The sequence below is a fragment of the Dasypus novemcinctus genome, chromosome 2, assembly GCF_030445035.2.
Source record: "Dasypus novemcinctus isolate mDasNov1 chromosome 2, mDasNov1.1.hap2, whole genome shotgun sequence".
NCBI lineage: Eukaryota > Metazoa > Chordata > Mammalia > Cingulata > Dasypodidae > Dasypus > Dasypus novemcinctus.
Window position 1 is genome coordinate 59,942,601 of NC_080674.1, and position 18,319 is coordinate 59,960,919.

General features: G+C 36.8%; 1 protein-coding gene across 7 annotated transcripts in view; it reads right to left on the bottom strand.

Annotated features, from left to right (window-relative positions):
- The window catches only part of PDE4D (phosphodiesterase 4D), a 1,544,760-nt gene that overhangs the window by 424,469 nt on the left and 1,101,972 nt on the right, over positions 1-18,319 (bottom strand). The window contains exon 1 of one of the 7 annotated variants that reach the window (XM_058309216.1): positions 8,047-8,364. The exons of the other annotated variants lie outside the window; for them this stretch is intronic. Coding sequence (XP_058165199.1) covers positions 8,047-8,171 — 125 coding nt within the window. The 5' untranslated portion in view covers positions 8,172-8,364. Of the gene's footprint in view, positions 1-8,046; positions 8,365-18,319 lie in introns of those variants that run through there. 7 annotated transcript variants of the gene reach the window in all.

The window sequence follows — 18,319 nt, forward strand, 5'->3', positions numbered from 1 at the left end:
TTGCTATTTATGACTGCTTTTATTAATCTCTAGCTGTTGGCAATGGTTTAGAAAGTTGACTTTTTAAACCTCAGTTGGAAAATATCATCTATTGTTCATTTCAGTGTTCTAAAATCCTCAGTGATAAATACAATGCAAGGAATATGTTTTTTAAATTGCATTTTCAATGAATATTTAATAAACGTATTAATCACTTAATGCTTCTTCCCCAAATGATGGATAATTACTTGATTAACTTACTTTTTAAAAAAAGAGTACCCCCTTCCCCCCGCCGCCTTCCTTCTAGACTTCATGTCTTGCCATTCTTCTCCCTCCCTCATTACATTTCAGAAACCTTAGTTGCTTTAACATTCACATCAGGGCTTCATGCACGAGGTCCCTGGTAGTGTCTATTGTTACTCATCCTCAGGCCTCTCATCCCCAGGGAAACATTCTCTCAATGCTCAGACAGTTTTAGAGTATATTCACATACACTCTTTATTTTAAAGCAGTTTTATTGAGTTATATTCACACACCATGCAGTCCATCTGAAGTGTACAGTCAATAGCTCTCAGTGTAATCACAGAGTTGTGCACTCATCACCACAATCCATTTTAGAACATTTGCACTACTCTGAAAAGAAAAACCCCATGCTCCTAATAACCCATTATTGACACTTGACATTGGTGCAGTATCTTTGTTACAACTGATGAAAGAATATTAAAATATTACTATTGACTATAGTCCATAGTTTGCATTAAGTAATTTTTTCTCATATATCCCTTATCATTAACACCTTGTAATAGTGACATACATTTGTTCTAGTTCATGGAAGAACATTCTTATATTTGTACTTTCATATGCACTTATACTTTGATTACACCACTGTCTTCTTTTTAGCACTTCTCACCACTATAATCACATATTTATGCATTTTGTAATTGTAACAAAATTGTCCCAGGATTTTCTAGTGGTTGTTTGCTTCTACTTGTATAGGGTTTCAGTCCTTTCCATTCTAATCTATAGTGATGCCATTGCCAAGTAATTGTTCCTAAAACAACCATTTCTAGCATGAAACTCTTAAAAAGGCAGAGAGATAGAAAATATCCAGATAATTGATAATGCTGTGATAGAAATCTCAGAAAGGAATAGCAGCTAGCTAAAGGACCAGCTTTACTTGGAAGTAGGGAATTAGGAAAGGTTTTAGCATAAAGACCTTGCATGGGATCTGGAAGATGAGTTGGCGTTCATCACAAGATGAGTGGAGAAGGGAACCTCAGGCCAAAACAGGTGTAATTAGTGGTTCATTATACCTAAAATTCAAAGGATACATGTGGGAGTAAAGACAGTTATGAGGATAGAGATATATAGAGAGGGATCATTTGGAATTTAGACTTTTTTGTTTGTGGGCAATGAAATGTTAATGGTGTAAGCATGGAAGAGGAGATAGAGTAAGGAGATCAATTATGAGGCTAGCAGTCTTCCAGGCAAAAGAGGATGAGGCTATGCCCTGAGAGAGTAGCAGTAGGTATGGCAACAAATGTCAAGGCAAGGTGGGTATGAAGAAGGTAGAATGGGCCTGACACAGATGGTGATAGAGAGGTGAGGTTGCAGGGGAAGGAAGCCTTTATGATGATTTCCAGGTCTGTGGCTTGGATCACTGAGGAAATGGAGGAAGTCAAGGGTCCCTGGGTAATTTTAGTTTCAAATATGTTGAGTTTGAGTTCATTGGAGGACACTGAGGTAGGAGGCAGCTGGATATACAATTCAGGAACTGAGGAGAGAATGAGGAGCCAGAGATACACATTACAGTTACAACTGCTATTGCTAATATTTTTTTTAACCCAGATGTAGGGAGGATTAGAAGAAATTATGAGAATAATCACATTTTATTCTGTGAAAAGAAAGACCTCACATCCAAGAAAGTGTACCCCTTTCCCCCAGAGTTCTCTGCTTTTGAAATCTGCTCTTTATTCTGAGGATGAGCTGAGTTACAATGAAAACACACATGTAGCTCACACATCCACCAGCAATGGGCCCATGCACAAAGGCAGGGGAGGGATAGCAAAAGTCAAGCAGAGTGTCATCATATCAAGCCAACAGGATGGTCACGTAATACTTGTTGCCTTCTTTGTAATTTTACTTTGTATTTTACCTTTCACTTTGTAACAATGTTTAGTACCAAGCCTGGAGTTACAAGAATGTATCAGATCATTTATTCAGTTTTGTTTAACAAATCTTAGTAGTACCTCTACTGAAAGAATTATGGGCCCTGTAAATGCAATAAAGCACACCAATTCAGACAAATCAGAGGAGAAGGCAGTCTGAATTACTGAACATTTTAGAACATTTAGAAGAAGGCAGTTGCCTATTTTTAACCAGGTTGAAAATGTTATCTAGTAGATAGCACAAAGGTTGAAAATGTTATCTAGTAGATAGCACAAAATAGACAAGAGCAAATATTTTCATGAATACATAAGAATTCAATTAGTTGGAGATATATAGATATATATATATATAAAGGATTTTAAAAATCCACCCCCCCCCCAAAAAAAAAAAAACAACAACACACCTCACTCCAATTTACGTCAGGGAATCTAAACTCAGCATTATTGACACTTTGGGCTGAGTAATTTTTTCTTGTAGGATGCTGCCTGAGTTCTATAAGATATTTAGCAGCATCCCTGGCCTCTCTATATTTGACACCAGTAGTTCTCTCCCCATATCATAGCAATAAAAAGTGTCCCTGGGGAGTAAAATTGCCTCAGTTGAAAACCATGGGTTATACTGATAATTAATTTAATAACCACTTAATTTTAAAAAAAACTGTACAAAAGTACATGTTGGTCTAGGCCCTGTGTTTTGAAGTCCCAGCTGCTGAAACAATACCATACAATGGGTTGCCTTAACAGCAGGAATTTATTTTTCACAGTCTCAGAGGCTAGAAGGCTTGCTTCCTTCTGGGGTATCTTCTGGCTGGATGGTAATCCTTGAGGTTCCTTCGTCTCTCCATCATATGGAAATGCATATAGAGGCATCTTCCCATTCTTCCAAGGTTCCACTGATTTCAACCTGCCGGCACTCCCTGTGCATTTCTCTCTGTCCTAGGTCCTTTGCTTATAAGGACTTCAGCTGCATTGGACTAAGGCCTCCCTCATTGACTTTGGGCACACCTTCACTGATAACACCTTCATAGGTTCTATTTACACTCATAGAACCAGGGGCTGGGACCTGAACATGCCCTTTACAGGGGACATGATTCAATTCCCAACACCCTGTCTGAATGATTATAGATTCCAAATTAAAATGGCCATTGCTGATGAAGATTTATTGTATTCACGATAGGCAATTCTTTTCTTTTGTTACAGGAAGTGGTACGTATTTTCCTGTACTCGGCAATGCCCGACTCCTGTATGTTCAGACTTACTGATTGAATCCATTTTTATGACCATGAGGTCACTGATTATTCAGGAATCATAGTCCAATTCCCATCTACTGCCACAGTCATTAATTGTAAATCATTTCTATGTGCACTATTTGAGTAAATGGATAGGCTGATGACTGCCTGGCAAACGAAGTTCACAACTTTTATCTTTCCTCAAGGAGAAAGCAAAGCAGGCTACTTTCACTCTTAACATACATTCAAACTCATAACCTCAAATGCTGCATTTATTCCTGTCTTCGGTCTCTTGAAATCTGTTTTCCTCTAATTGTAGAGCTAACAGGGAGAACAAGCTTACCGGTAGGATTCAGGGAAATGGAGGCCAGAGGGCATATGAGAAAGCAATATCACTCGCAAGAGGAAGCCAAGAGCAGCCAGAGTGCAAGTCCCCTTGACTGCCAGGCAGACACCCAGGGGAGCGCTACTGGATTGTCCACTGAAGAGGACAGTAAGGGACACCCTCCAGTCCTCAGCTGTGAAAAGTTGATGTGCCCTAGGGCACAGCTGTTTTCCATAACCTTGAAGTACAGGTGGCTCCTTTCTGACCTCTTTCTGTGCTCTTAGTTTTTACTTTCTATTTTGATGTTCAACATTATTGATCACTAAGGAAATGCAAATTGAAACCACAATGAGATACCACTTCACACCCAATAGGATAACTATTACCAGAATATAAGTGCCCGTCAGGGTGTGGAGAAATAGGAACTCTTATAAACTACCAGTGGCACCAAAGAACAGTGTAGTCACTATGCAAATCAGTTTGGTGGTTTCTCAGAAAATAGAAAATAGAATTACCATATGATCCAACAATCTCACTACTTGGTACATACTTCAAGAATTGAAAGCAGGGACTAGAGCAGGTATTTGCACACCAATGTTCATGGGAGCATTATTTGCAATAGTCAAAAGGTAGAAGCAACCCATGTGTCCATCAACAGATGAAAGGCTAAACAAAATGCAGTGTATATTTATACTGGAATGTTAGTCAGCTGTAAAAAGGAATGAGGTTTTGATGCATGCTACAATATGGATAAAACTTGAAGATATTTAGAATGAAATAAGCCAGACACAAAAAGACAATGATTGTATGATGTCACTTATATGAAACACCTAGAAGAATCAAACTTCATAGAGATAAGTAGTAGTTTAAAGATTACCAAGACTGGGGATTGGAGTGGGAAAAGAGAATTACATAATAGCTTAATGGGTGATGAGTTTCTGCATGAGGTGATGAAAATGTAGTGATAACTGATATCTGTGATGGTAGCACAATATTGCACTTATACTGAACTGTACACATGAATGTGATTAAAAGGAGAAATTTTGGGTTGTATATTTGTTACCACAATAAAAATTTTTAAAATCTCTGAGTATAAATTTATAACAAGACAAATAGAACTGGAGTTTACAGTTCACAATTTTTAAGCTGATTTTAGGAACTCGTGCTTCTATTATATTTATTATGGTTGCAATTTTTTTTCCTCTAAGAACTTTCCCTTCACCATCCCTCTGCCATTATTCTTTACTCTTTCTTTTTGCTACTTGAAGTTATCCTATGCTTATGACCATAGAAACTAATTCCAGGTTCTGTTTTGTTGACCTGGAGATAATAAAATGCACTCTTCCTACCCACTTTAGCTTGTGTTCTAAAGTCAGTGCTATATATAGCTTCTAAAAGGAAATAAGGAAGGGGGACTAAACTGAACCAGGAAAATAGAAGAGACATAAAATCTTGCCAAATGCTCCCATATGCTGGACATGCAAGGAGGTGATGCATACACCTATGTCAAGATGTGTAACATGGACTGTCTAGTCACTTGTTTATTAAAGGAACACTTATTGTCTAATCTTTCCTGGGCTCTGTACTGATTATTGGGGACTTAACAAGGAATGAGGCATGATCTTCACATGCAAAAACCTGATGCTTAATTTGCTAAGGAGGGGGTGGTAGAGCCAGATTAAATCCTATTATTAAATCTCTACACATTAAAAATGAGACTGTTTTATAGAATAAAAAAAGAAATTATATTTCTTGCACAAGAGTAAAAATAGAGCTCTAGAATTTGTGGAGGCTACAAGAAATTTTCAAAAGGAATATTATAAACAATCATGAATATAAAATCAGTAGAATCACAGATGGTGGGGTGTCATTTTCTTTGACATTGAGCTTAATGTTTAATAATGTTAACTGCTTCAGTAAATTGTCCTTACTGCTGTTGAAATAAAAATTCAGAACTATTAAGTGACCATGTTGTCATACTTCCATTTTCAAATTGGAAGTTAGTCCATTTTCAAATTGGAAGTTATTTCCCAGTGTGCTATGCAAAACATGCTGTCATTTCACTGTCATTATTATGTAAGGATACACTTGGATTTAAATTGAGCTATAATTTGGATGTATGTATTAAATTTTCTTCTTTATTATCTCCAAGGGTTTTTATGGGAAAAGGCTGATTTCTTTTTCATCCTTTTTATCATCTCAAATTTTATGCTTCACTGGGTGGGGGAAATAATCAAAATATAGCTTTTCTTCTTTAGATATTAAAAAAAAAGTAATTAGAAAAGCAATTTCCTTTCTACCAAAGTGCACAACTGTGACAGTATGAAAACCAACCTAAACATGCTGTTTTTGATAAATCATGGATGAATCTTAGCAAGCATCCTGAAAACCTAGCCACTTAATTTTGGTTAGATTTTAGTGATTCTAGGGTGATGACCCACCACCATTTCAGATATATTGCTTTCTCAGCAGACTCAAAAGAAGTTCAAATGCAGGTTTTAAAATTAGCACTTAAAGAATGAATTACAGAATAAAAAGATATTCTTTTTGATTTGGACCTTTATTCAACCATTTATCCACCCCCCGTTCATTGTTTTTATTACATATGTTGTCATATTTATTCTTCCATGGAATAAGAGCTCTAGACACAATGCTTTACGTTATCTCTTATACAGAAGATCATTTAGTTGACCTTTTTTATGGATATAAACCATGTAAAAATTGAATCTGGTATTTTACAAATTCCAAGTTCTATTATATAAAATACTATTGTTGTAAAGGGCCTTGCAAAGTATTGGTTTGCAAAATACATTGAGATGCTCAACTTTACAACTGAGTGGGATAAGTCTAAATTAACCTGGGTAAATTAGGATGTGCTGAAAGTCCACATTCTATGCACATACACATCAGCTTACATAGAAACACCATTCAACTGACTTACACAGATAGTTGATTGCCTTTAAGCAGATACAAAATTGGTTAACAAGAATAGGGTCATAGTATTTACACATGACTTTGACCATTTGCAAGGGGTTTTACCATTAACTAGGGATCGAGGTGACTAGCAGTAACTAACTAATGTTGTATGTTTCAGGACACATTTTCCTGAATGTTCCTTAAAATAGTTGCTAGTTGCTGAATATTAACACACTAGCTGTTATAAATTCACATGGTGCTAGAGCTGGAACTAAAAGCCTTAATATTCTGGGAAAAAGAACTAAATATTGCCCCTCACAAAAATCAGAGAGCTCATTCCCATAAAATAAAAAAAAATTGCAGTTGAAATATTAATTTTTTAAAATCACTCAAATAGATGAATGTACCTTCATTTTAAAATAAAATCAAATCTGGCAAAACATGTTTCATATGAGTTTGTGTTTGTGTGATTAAAAAGAGGAAAGTAGAAGAATAAGATGATTATGATAGTCTACAAATAAAATATATTGCTTTAGAGATTTAGATTTTTATTCCAGGAATACATTTAATTAGGAAGAACTGATAGTTTCACAGAGAGAATGGAATATCCTTAAAAATGCTTCTCAAGTTCATTGTTAAATGCCAAATAAGTTGACTTTGTATAAAACCAGATTTGTGGGAGGATTTTTGGACACAGTCCCACATATCGTTCCGATTGCCGAAGGCTGGGGGTAGAAAGGGTCTACTTAGAGCATACCCACTTTTTCTGCAGTGAAAACATGGAGCTCAACTTTGTAAGTCCTAATTTCACAACATGCGTTTTCCTCTGTGTGTGTGTGTGTGTGTGTGTGTGTGTGCATGGAGGATTGGGGTGGTGGTATGGGAATGTGTGAAGACTGTGAGTTAACAGAATTCTGGAACGCTGATCCAGAAATGACAACATCTTTACAGGAAAAATACTTAACCCATTATGCCCTCCCTACTGACCACATGAAAATGAGTACTTTCTGTGGAATTATAACACATTTGTCATACATTGGAATCATGGACTGTTACGTGCTGATTGTGACATATTGGGCATCTGATATTAGGAGACATTAATAAATATACTCATTATTTGCCTAAACCCTCTTTCAAATGCTCATCATGGATGATTCTGACGGAAATACAAACACTAACAGTCTCTGAAATCCTTAAACTCAATAGATGTTGAAACCGGATCAGCTTTTGCTAAATAGCTAAGCTAAGAATATTTTCCAGCTTTCCTCTTTGGTTAATTTTCTTCTAACTATCCAGCATGCTGAATTTCAAAACTAACCTCTTTCCCCGATCCTGACCCTCCCAGCTCAGCAGACCTCCAAAGCAGTTACCAAAGGGTAACAAAACACATTTTTACTGACAAACAACTAGAAGAAAGGAAAGCAGTTACCGTCTCCTCTGTGGCTTAATATCAATTGGCTTGTTGATTGCATAAGGTGATCCATGAACATAAGTGCTGCGGAATCTAGACACCTTCCCCAGGGTTAGGTACTCGCAGCTGGTTGGCAAACTCATTTTATCCAAAAGGCAGGAAGTAAAAATAAATCTTAGTAGTCAGCCAGCATTCCTAGGAACGCTGGAAAGAACATGTCAGATAATGGATTTCATACATATGCCGCTCACTGGTTGCCCGGTGCTTCTTTTCTTCAAAAGTAAACGCGTGGTTTCTCAGAGACTGCATGCATTACCTTGTTTTCTGTCCGTGGATACAGGAAGCTCATTGCTTATTTCTAACCAGAGTCATGCTCTGACCAATTACTGGCTGAGCAGATGAAGTAGAAATTCTGTAGCTCCACAGAAACCCATTTCCATTCAGGCCAAATCTCTGAGCAGGCAGCAAGCTTTAATCCATTTTTGTCTAAAATCTAAAAGAACGTTGACCTAATGTAATAGTGGTTGGGTAAAGAGAGTTGTTTACCTCTACACCAAGCATGCACCTGATAGAAAGGGTATAATCAATTCTTTGCCATATTTTCAGAAGGGGAAAATTGTTTTTTTAAGTGACAATAGGTACCTAAAAAATGAGATGAGCACATGGAAATGATTATGGACAGTTTTCCAATTTTCTGGTAAAAAGAAATTGTGGGTTCTTGTTCACGAATTATGGTTCACAATAGAACTGAATTCAGCCTCTCAGTTCTACGAAAATTGTAAGCAGAAACTTTTGTATACCAACCCTTTTCTATAATACTAATTTTTTCCCTTCATTAGAAACATTCTCTCAGAAATGAAACCTCTATCTGTGCTGTGAATGAAGATCTATTGAACAATTGATGGGGAATTCTTTACTAATTCTTTGTAAGCTGATTTTTTTTTATAAAAGTGAAAGACAAGTTGGAGAAATTAGAAATGGTATCAGATAATTCTACCTCAAGGAGCAGAATCTCAGAGAAAGTTACAGCTTTAATTACCTGATGGTTTTCCCCAGCCCTCACCCTATTTCCTGGTGTTCTAACAACAAAACCACTGAGGCCCTTGTATGGAGCCTAAACACAAGAATTCCCAGTACTGTGAGCAATTTTTATCATTTTATTTATGATTTTAATAAGAAACAATATTCCTTATTCAGGGTTTGAATATATATACCTATTTATTTATGAGTCCTGAGACATGGGCAAACACAAAGAAGGTTGAGAAGAAGCTTTGTTTTATATTGTAGTGGCCAAATTTAAACACAACTTGAGTTCAAAAGCAGACCCTGTTTAAATTAAGAAATTTGAAGTTTGAAAGGGAAGATAATTTTCCATTTGATAGTATTCATTCTGTCCAATGATTCTTTATATTTTATTGTAAATTACAAAATGATATATGCTCACTCTAACATGCCAGAGGTGTACAAGTAAATTGTTCGTTTATTGCCTTTGCCTTCCCATTAATCCTATCCTTTTTCTTTATGCTTATTCCAACAAATGTCTGTATATATGCATGTACATATATATGCCTGTCAGTATATGTATATATATAAACACATATATAATACATACACCCACTCACGTACATATGGGGGGGCTTTCATTCCTTTTTTAAAAAGTGAACTCATACTATACATAACCCTCTTTAAATTTTTTGTACTTAAGAGAAATCATGGATACTTTTTCAGTTAATACATAGAGATCCAGTGTATTTTTTTAATAGTTACATAAGGTTCCATTACTTATTCAAACAGTCCCTTGTAATGGACATATACTTTTGGATTTCTATGAACAAGAAAACATTTGTTACTAAATTTTTAATGATTGAGGCTTCTATTTATGAAAGTGGGGTTGCACAGAGCATGTGCCTTTTTCACTTTAATGGGCTGTGGCAGTCCATACTCCCATAAGCCATGTGGGAAGATGTTCATTTCCCCACACCCTTGACAACACTATGTCATTCAAACCTGTTACTTTAAAGCATAAAAATAAGGTAAATAGCTCTCCAAAATGGTAGCATATGGTTCTTTGCTAAAATGAAACTGTTTCTAAGGTGCTAACAAAAAAAAAGGGCACTATACCTGAACTGAAATATATCTGGACACAAAAGATTTATTCATAAAGGCTTTGCTTAGGTGGACAGTGGCAGAAGTCTGGAGTCTCATCAAACATGAGAGAATACTCCAAGCAAAAGAAGAGAAAAGAAATGATTTCTTGCTTAATTTGAAAAATTAGGAGAGATAAAATATGGAGAGAGTCCCGTCTATGTTTTCATTCTCCAGTAGGTTTTACTTAGTCTGGGTGATATTTCATAATTTGGGGAAATGCCACATAATTTTACCATACAGAGGTAGTGCTTAATGACTGTCAACTAACTGTGATATATGACTGTGAATAAATTAGAGTTTTTGAGTTTAAGAGGCTCTTTGGACCTACTTTCCCATTCCAGAGTCCTAAGAACAACAGTACAATAGAACATTTTTATCTGCAAGCCAATTTAGAGGTCTTAGTACTAGAGGATAAGATCCGCCTCACATAAGAACTTCCTAGAGGGATAACAATCAGAAACTGAAGGGTACAGCATATGCCTCTTTGGGAGGGAAATGTCCTCTGATGAGTAAAATTCCTTGGGTTCTTAGCAGGGACAATTTTGCTTATACCTGGCAATGATTTACTGCAAATCTGGCAGAGTATCTTGGGGATTACTTGGATTTAAATTGGGATGAGAAGGGATTATTGCTAAGATCCAAGATATTCAGAATCTATGAGAACTTTGGCCAATTAGCAGGGAGTGGCCTGTAAGTGAAAATCAAATCTTACTCTCCAACAATCCTCTTCCTCGGGGAATGGGAAGAGGTATTATAGTTAGGGTCTTTACCTTTGGGAAAATCAAAACACATTGGAGAGATAATTTAATGATTAGAATTACAGTCTGTAACAGACTTCAGCAAATTTTGGCTCAAATCTCGTTAATAAATGAGCAGGTTTATCCACCTATGTTTTATTTTTCTTTGTATACTTGGATTTCTGTAGCAGACAGGCATGGGGTCTAGCACAAATGTTAAGGCACTTAAAAAATGTCACTCATCACTCCTATGATTCTAAACTCTGAAAGCCTTCAAGCAAGGGTGAAAATCACCTTAAGATATCTGAAAATTCAATTTTTTTCAGTATACTCAAGGCTATGTTGCTGATAATGTCCCATCAGAGTACTTAAACACAATTGCTAGCAAGGAGCAATTTGAGGGAAGCAGATGTGGCTCAAGCAATTGGGCTCCCGTCTACCATATAAGAGGTACAAGGTTCAATACCCAAGGCATCCTGGTGAAGGCAATCTGGCCCACACAGAGTGCTGGCCTGTGCAGAGTGCTGCCCTGAGCAGGAGTGCTGGTCCACGTGGAGAGCTGGCACAGCAAGAGGACACAACGAAAAGACACACAGAGGAAGTGACTGTAGCTCAATCAGCTGGGTTCCTGTCTACCATATGGGAGACCCTGGGTTTGTGTCCCAGGGCCTCCTTGTGAAGGCAGGCTCTCCTATGTGCTGTGGAACGCTGCCTGGCCTGCAAGTGCCACAGAGTACCAACTCAGCAAGGTGACGCAATAAAAAAGGGAGACAAGCAAAAACTCAGAAGAGAGCACAGCAAATGGACACAGAGAGCAGATAACCAGCAAGCTGCAAGGGGGGAGGAGAAATAAAATAAATAAATACAGACACAGAAGAATGCATAGCAAATGGACAGAGAGAACAGACAGCACGCAAAAAGCCACAAGGGGGAGGGGAGGGAGATAAAAAAAAAAAGAGAGAGAGACACAGAGGAAAGATGATAAGAGATGCAGCAGACCAGGGAGCCGAGGTGGCACTAGAGAATGATCACCTCTCTTCCACTCCGGAAGGTCCCAGGATCATTTCCCAGAGCTGCCTAAGGAGAATATAAGCAGATACAGGAGAACACACAGCAAATGAACAGAGAGAGCAGACAATGGAGGGAGGGGGGGTTGAAATAAATAAATCCTTAAAAAAAAAGAAAAAGAAGCAATTCAGGCAACAGGACTTTTCTTCTAATACTTCTAATCATATGTATTAAAGAAGATCCTTCAGCTGGAAGCTATTTCCTGGCCTGAGTTTGGCAATTTGGAAACCTGCAGAAACACTTTTACAACATGAGGGTATCACCTGTTCACGATCATATCAGAGCACAAGAACAGACCAGATCATCTCTTCCTGCCTCTGGCTTGGAAGGACTCCCTTGCTTGTAGACTTTGAGTTCTTTGCCCACTCCCTTAATGTGGCAAGTGACAGTTCATGTCTGCTCTCAGGTCTTTTGGCTCTTCTCGCTTCTGACCTACATCTTTCCTGGTGAATGCAGCCAATCCAATGGCTTCGAATACCACTTATGTGCTGAAAAATGCCCACATCTTTATCCAGAGTCCACATTTTTCTACTGTTATAATCAACTACTTATGAGAGAATTCCACTTGGACGTCCCATGATACCTCATTCCAGCATCTATAATGTAACTCACATCAACTCTTTCCCCACCTACCAAAACACATTTCTCCCTTTATTTTCTGGCATAACCACCACTCAGCCAACCACCTGAAAATCAAGACAATCTCAGGTGACACTCTGAGAATTATGTTTTCAAAATAAGACTTAATAACATGGAAGAGTGTGCATAAAATGTTAGCTTAGTAAAAAAAAACTAGGTTATAAAATGCTGTAACAAAATGGTCCTATTCTTAACAAAGAAATTCAAGAGAATGAAAGGATATGCATCAGAAAACAAATAAACCTGGATGGACAGCAATGGATAATTTAATTCTTCCTGTTCTTGCCTACTATATTATCTAAACTTTCTAGACTACCCTTTGTATAATAAGAAAATGAGATTTCGAAATTTCAAAATGTGGATTCTATCAATTAAAATGGAAAATCACTGACCATAATTAATTAGCATATTACATAGAAGAAAGTAACAAATATTGATGACTTCTTCTGTGTGCTTGGTGTCTGTGGCATCCTTGGCATGTTTTTATAAACAGTTGTAAAAGCTCCATAAAACTGTACTGATTCAGGTAGTCAATTAAGAGAATATAATCCTTATAGGCAAGGATAGCCCTAAAGTCTAGGTATCGTTTGGGACTAAAGCTAACAAGAAGTCAAGTAGCAATGAGATTCACAATCTATAGAAATGTATACAATTAATGTTTCCTTATATATTATTACATATTCCTTATATATTACTAAGAAACATATTTCAATGAAATAGTCAATAAACTTTGGAAATATTACTATCACAAAAATATATTAAAATGAAGGAGGGTGATGGGATACTTGTGATGCAAACAGAGGGGTCATGGCCTTGCTGAGATGAAAAAAAAAATTGTAATAACAGGAGCATTGAGTATTCTGAATCTAAAAACTGTTCCCAGTTCTTTAAGTGAAAAAATCTTTAAAGGGTAGTTTACATAACTACCATAGCTTGAATGAAATATACCTTTTAAAGCCACAACTTCTCCTGATTCAACCTGCATTCACAAACAACTTTCAGATGTAGGATTTGATTTCCTGAGTAGAATTATCCAGAAAATGGGTATCATACAGAATCAGTGTTGTTCTTCTTAGACCAGTTAAGTCTTCAGTTATAAATGATAATGTTAATATTCCAACCTACGAGTCAGTCCCTTTTGGAATTTTATTAGCATGAATCAATCTTTCAAATTGCGAAAAGCAATAGGACTGAATTTCATGCTTTTTAGAACTTAAAGAACATAAAGACCTAGAAATCAGCAAGCCAGCAAGCAAGTTAGCAAGCTTAACTCAACTTTATAAGGCTAACTTTTGTTTCACTCAATCAAGTGATTTTTTTTTTTTTAAATTAGAGAAATTGTAGGTTTACAGAAAAATCATGCAAAAATACCCTCCCATTATTAGCACCGCATTAGTGTGGTCCCTTTGTTACAACTGATGAAAGAATATTACAACTGTAATATTAATATAGTCCAGCAGGTTTGGAGCAAATGGACCATAGGTACTCAACTTCTTGAAAAAGTTTTATTATCTATTCAATGGAGTCCCCAGTTGTAAGCAATTTCTCTGGACATCTTATTTTATCTGTCAACTGCCAAACCCTCAAAAGCCCAGCAGAAATAAGCTGATTAGGTAAAATTACATTTATTAAACCTACTACAGTAAGGGCAAAGACCACTTTGTCAAAATTTTAAAGTGCCTAATATGGAGTAGTCAAAGAAACAAGTAGTTATTTTTTGTTTGTCCTCAGTTTTATTTAACGAGTAGGCCTGGTCCCAGTATCACTTAACACAGGGACAGTAAAGTATGCTGGCTTCAGTTCTCGTGTCCAGCTGAAATTCCATGACTCCTGGTTGTTAATCTTATCTCAACAAATCTATGATGTTTCCAAAATTTAGGTTGAGCTAAAGTAGCAGTATAATCAACTGAATATATGTTGACATTCATTCATGAAGTTTCATTTAGGCCCACAGACTTCTCCAAGCTCATTATAAGCTCCTTGAATTTTAAATGGAGTGACATTTAGCTTTAGAATGTATGGAAATGGAAACAAATGAGCTTAATATATGTAAAAGGCTTTTTAACAACATGACTTCTTCTATAAGTGTCCTATGCTACTTCCCACACTTATATCCTTAAAAAGCACAGTCTACTTGCCAAGACATAAACTGTTGCCAGTGTTCAGCTGCAAAAAAATTTCCAACAGTAGGAACCAGTAGAAAGAATTAAAACACATTAAGTTTATTTCCAAATAACCAAATGCCTTGTATCATTATAAAACCCCCAAATGAAAAATAATGCTGCTACTTCTTACTCTGTCAACTTGTTAGTCAAGCAAAGAGGAGGTGTATTTGGCAAACATTGTTCTGTATTTAGTTGCCAGATGATTTTTTAAAAATCTGGTGATTCATTCTTCTACCCTAGCCTGTCAGCCAGCCAGCCAGCCATTAGTTGAACATCTATCATATATATATATATTCAAGAAGGTGATGACATAACTCTTATCTAGAAAAAAATTATATATAATCCATTGGATGTCCAATTCACAGGTAATAACAGATCTCATTCAATTGGCCATGCTGTGTGGGAGACATAGAAAGTGGCACAGCATCAGTGATTCTTTTGGAAAACTTGTAGTTAGTTAACCTCACATCAAGCTTATATTTGACACCTTTGCACTACACTCCCCCAAACCATAATTTACTTCCTTTTATTCTATCTTTTGTTAAAGGCCTCTCTCCTCTAGTAGACTATAAACCTACTCTATACATATCCATGGCTTATTCATCCTTGAATTTGCCACAATGCCTAGTACATTGTCCTGCATACAGTAGGTGCTCAGCAAATATTTATTCCAAAAACAACTTATACCTATATTTTATCTTCATCAACATATAAAACTAGGGTGACTATACTACTCAGTTTGCCTGAGATAGTCCTGGTTTACACCTGGCATTGTTAAGCAGTACCTTCTTTTGCTGTCAAAAGTATCACTATCTGGATTATAAATTATCTAGTCATCACCTGGCTCTAGAACTGCATACTTACAAAACTGCTTTTGCCACTAGACTGAAAGTATCTCACAGGCAAAGACGGAATTTTATTCTCTACTACATCTCCAAATCTCCATTCCTCACCTCTTCTAGGGTCTATATCAACATAGTTTGTGTGAAGAGATTGATGGTCCAAGAAACAACAAGAGATAACGAGGAAACTCATAGTAAATTAAATCAGATGGAATATATCTAGAGAGGAAATAAAATACAAAGGTGTCATCAGAATGGAGATGGGTTAGGCAGGCAAAAACTGATGTAGAAGTTCTTCTAAATTTAGATGATACAAAAGTTATCTCCCTGTCTAAATCCATTTAGCAGTGAAATATCATTTTTGTTGTCAAATACTTTTAGATCTCTGGGTTCACTCTGCACAATGCAGGTGTTATTTACAGTGGAGGGAGAAAGAAGAACAAGGATGTTGGTTTGGGAGTCAATGAGTTTGAGTCACAACCCTGCACTAACATAAATGGATTAAATAATGCTGGGGAGAAAGTACGCCTTTCTAGTATGTTTCCATGACACATAAGCTTTATTCACTTACTCAAAATTGTTCTAAGGGTCAGGAATACAGCAGCAAACAAAACAGACAAATATCTCTATCTTCATGGGGTTTACATTCCAGTAGGGCAAGGTAGACACACATAATTAAGCAAAATATATAGTATTAGAGATGGCAGTGAGTTGGATAAAAATGTGGCAGGGTAGGGGCAAAAGGAATGCAGGGGTAGCAGTGAGGAGGGGATTTGCCTTAATGCCGTGGATCCTTTGGGTCAGGGTCTGGGAGATGGGGAATGACAATGGGGCTGATCTTTCTCTGATAATTGAACTCAAAAATATTTTTTAATGTAACTTTTTTTTTGTGATGTATATATCTTCAAAAAAATACAATTTACAAAAATGATGGGGTGGGGGGGTGAGGAGTGGGGTATATGGGAACCTCATGTTTTTTATGTTTTTTTATGTTTTTTAATGTAATGTTCTTTCTGATCTATTAACTTTAATTTAAAAAGTATTAAAAAAATGGATAGGGAAATTGGGTTATATAGAAAGAAGGAGGTAGGGGGCAGGCATGGGCAGTGCCTGGTACATTTGTTGAATGAATACATGAATGAATGAATCAATGCTTTCAACAGATATTACCTGCAATCCTGAGAGATCACAAATATATCATCTGAGAAAAATGTCCAATGAAGTTAACATGATGAAGAATTTAATCATTAAGATTCTAAGTCACTAACCTGAAACTTCTCTCTTAATAAATGGAAAAGATTCATTTTTTTCTGGCATGGTTCATTCCTTTGTTGATGGACTATTGCTGTTAGTCACTAGATAATTTAATATAAGCAACTGTGATTTAGCAGCTGCTTGGGTAGAATTTTCCTGTTATATTTGATCAATTAATCCCAAATCCAGATTACATAGAATTTAAAGGCAATTATAGAAAACATAAGTGGTAATAAATTAGCAGTAAATCAGTTACAAGTAGCATAAGCCCTTATTAACTGCTTTATTTAGCAACAGGAGCTGGTACTAACATTTTAAAATTACCTTCCTCCCCCCAGACAAATATCTGGTTACAGATTCATGGAATAGCGACTACTGATAACAATTGTGGCTAGTATTTATTGAGCATTTACTTGGTGCCATCTGGCACTACACCAAGAATTTTTTATGGAATAAACTCTCATTGTTGCAAGGTTCATGGGAAGAGACTGGCTGGGAACGCAGTCTTCCCCTCCTGCAAAATGCCCTCCAGAGAGAAGCAAGCATCCAGTTCTGCTCACGCCCTTCCAGTTCTGAGGAATACCCCACTTTCTGGGGCAGCATACTCATTTTTTAGCAAACCAAATTAAAAAATCTTTGTACCAAAGTAAATTTCACCCTTCCACAACTGCTGCCTCTCGATCCTAGATCTAGAGTCATTCAAAAACAAGGCTGATTCTATCTTAACATGACAGTCATTAGAATATCTTGAGAGAGTTTCCATACACTTCTATTTCATGCCACATGGTCTCAGTTCTTTTGACTGTTCCTGATATGTCATGATTTCCAGATGCTTTACTGTCCTAGCAAAGGGCTTCTCTACTTATTCCTGCTTATTGATTCCTCTTAAAATGTGGTATCTGGAATTAAACTGATACCCCAGGTGTGATATGACTATTGCAAAGCAGAGGGAGACAACTACCTCCGTTTTCCTGCTAATTATACATCTATGAATTGAATGAGGCTTAAGACAGAATTCTTCTCATAATCTTAATTCATGTACTAGCTCTCTTAGGTCTCTCCAGTTAAATTCAGATCATTGCAGTCATTTTTAATAGCAAACAAAAATAACTGTTGATCTGACTTGTATTATTTTTTTAAAAACATTTAAAAAAAAGATTTCTTTATTTACTTATTTCTCCCCCCTCCCTGCATTGTCTGCTCTCTGTGTCCATTTGCTGTTGTTCTTCTGTGTCTGCCTGTATTCTCATTAGGTGGCTCTGGGAACCAATCCTGGGACCTTCAGAGTGGGAGAAAGGTGATCATTCTCTCATACCACCTCAGCTCCCTGATCTGCTGCATCTCATTATTTCTCCTCTGTGTCTCTTTTTTATTGTGTCATCTTGCTGCACCAGCTTTCCATGTGAGCCAGCACTCCTGCACAGGGCAGCACTCCACA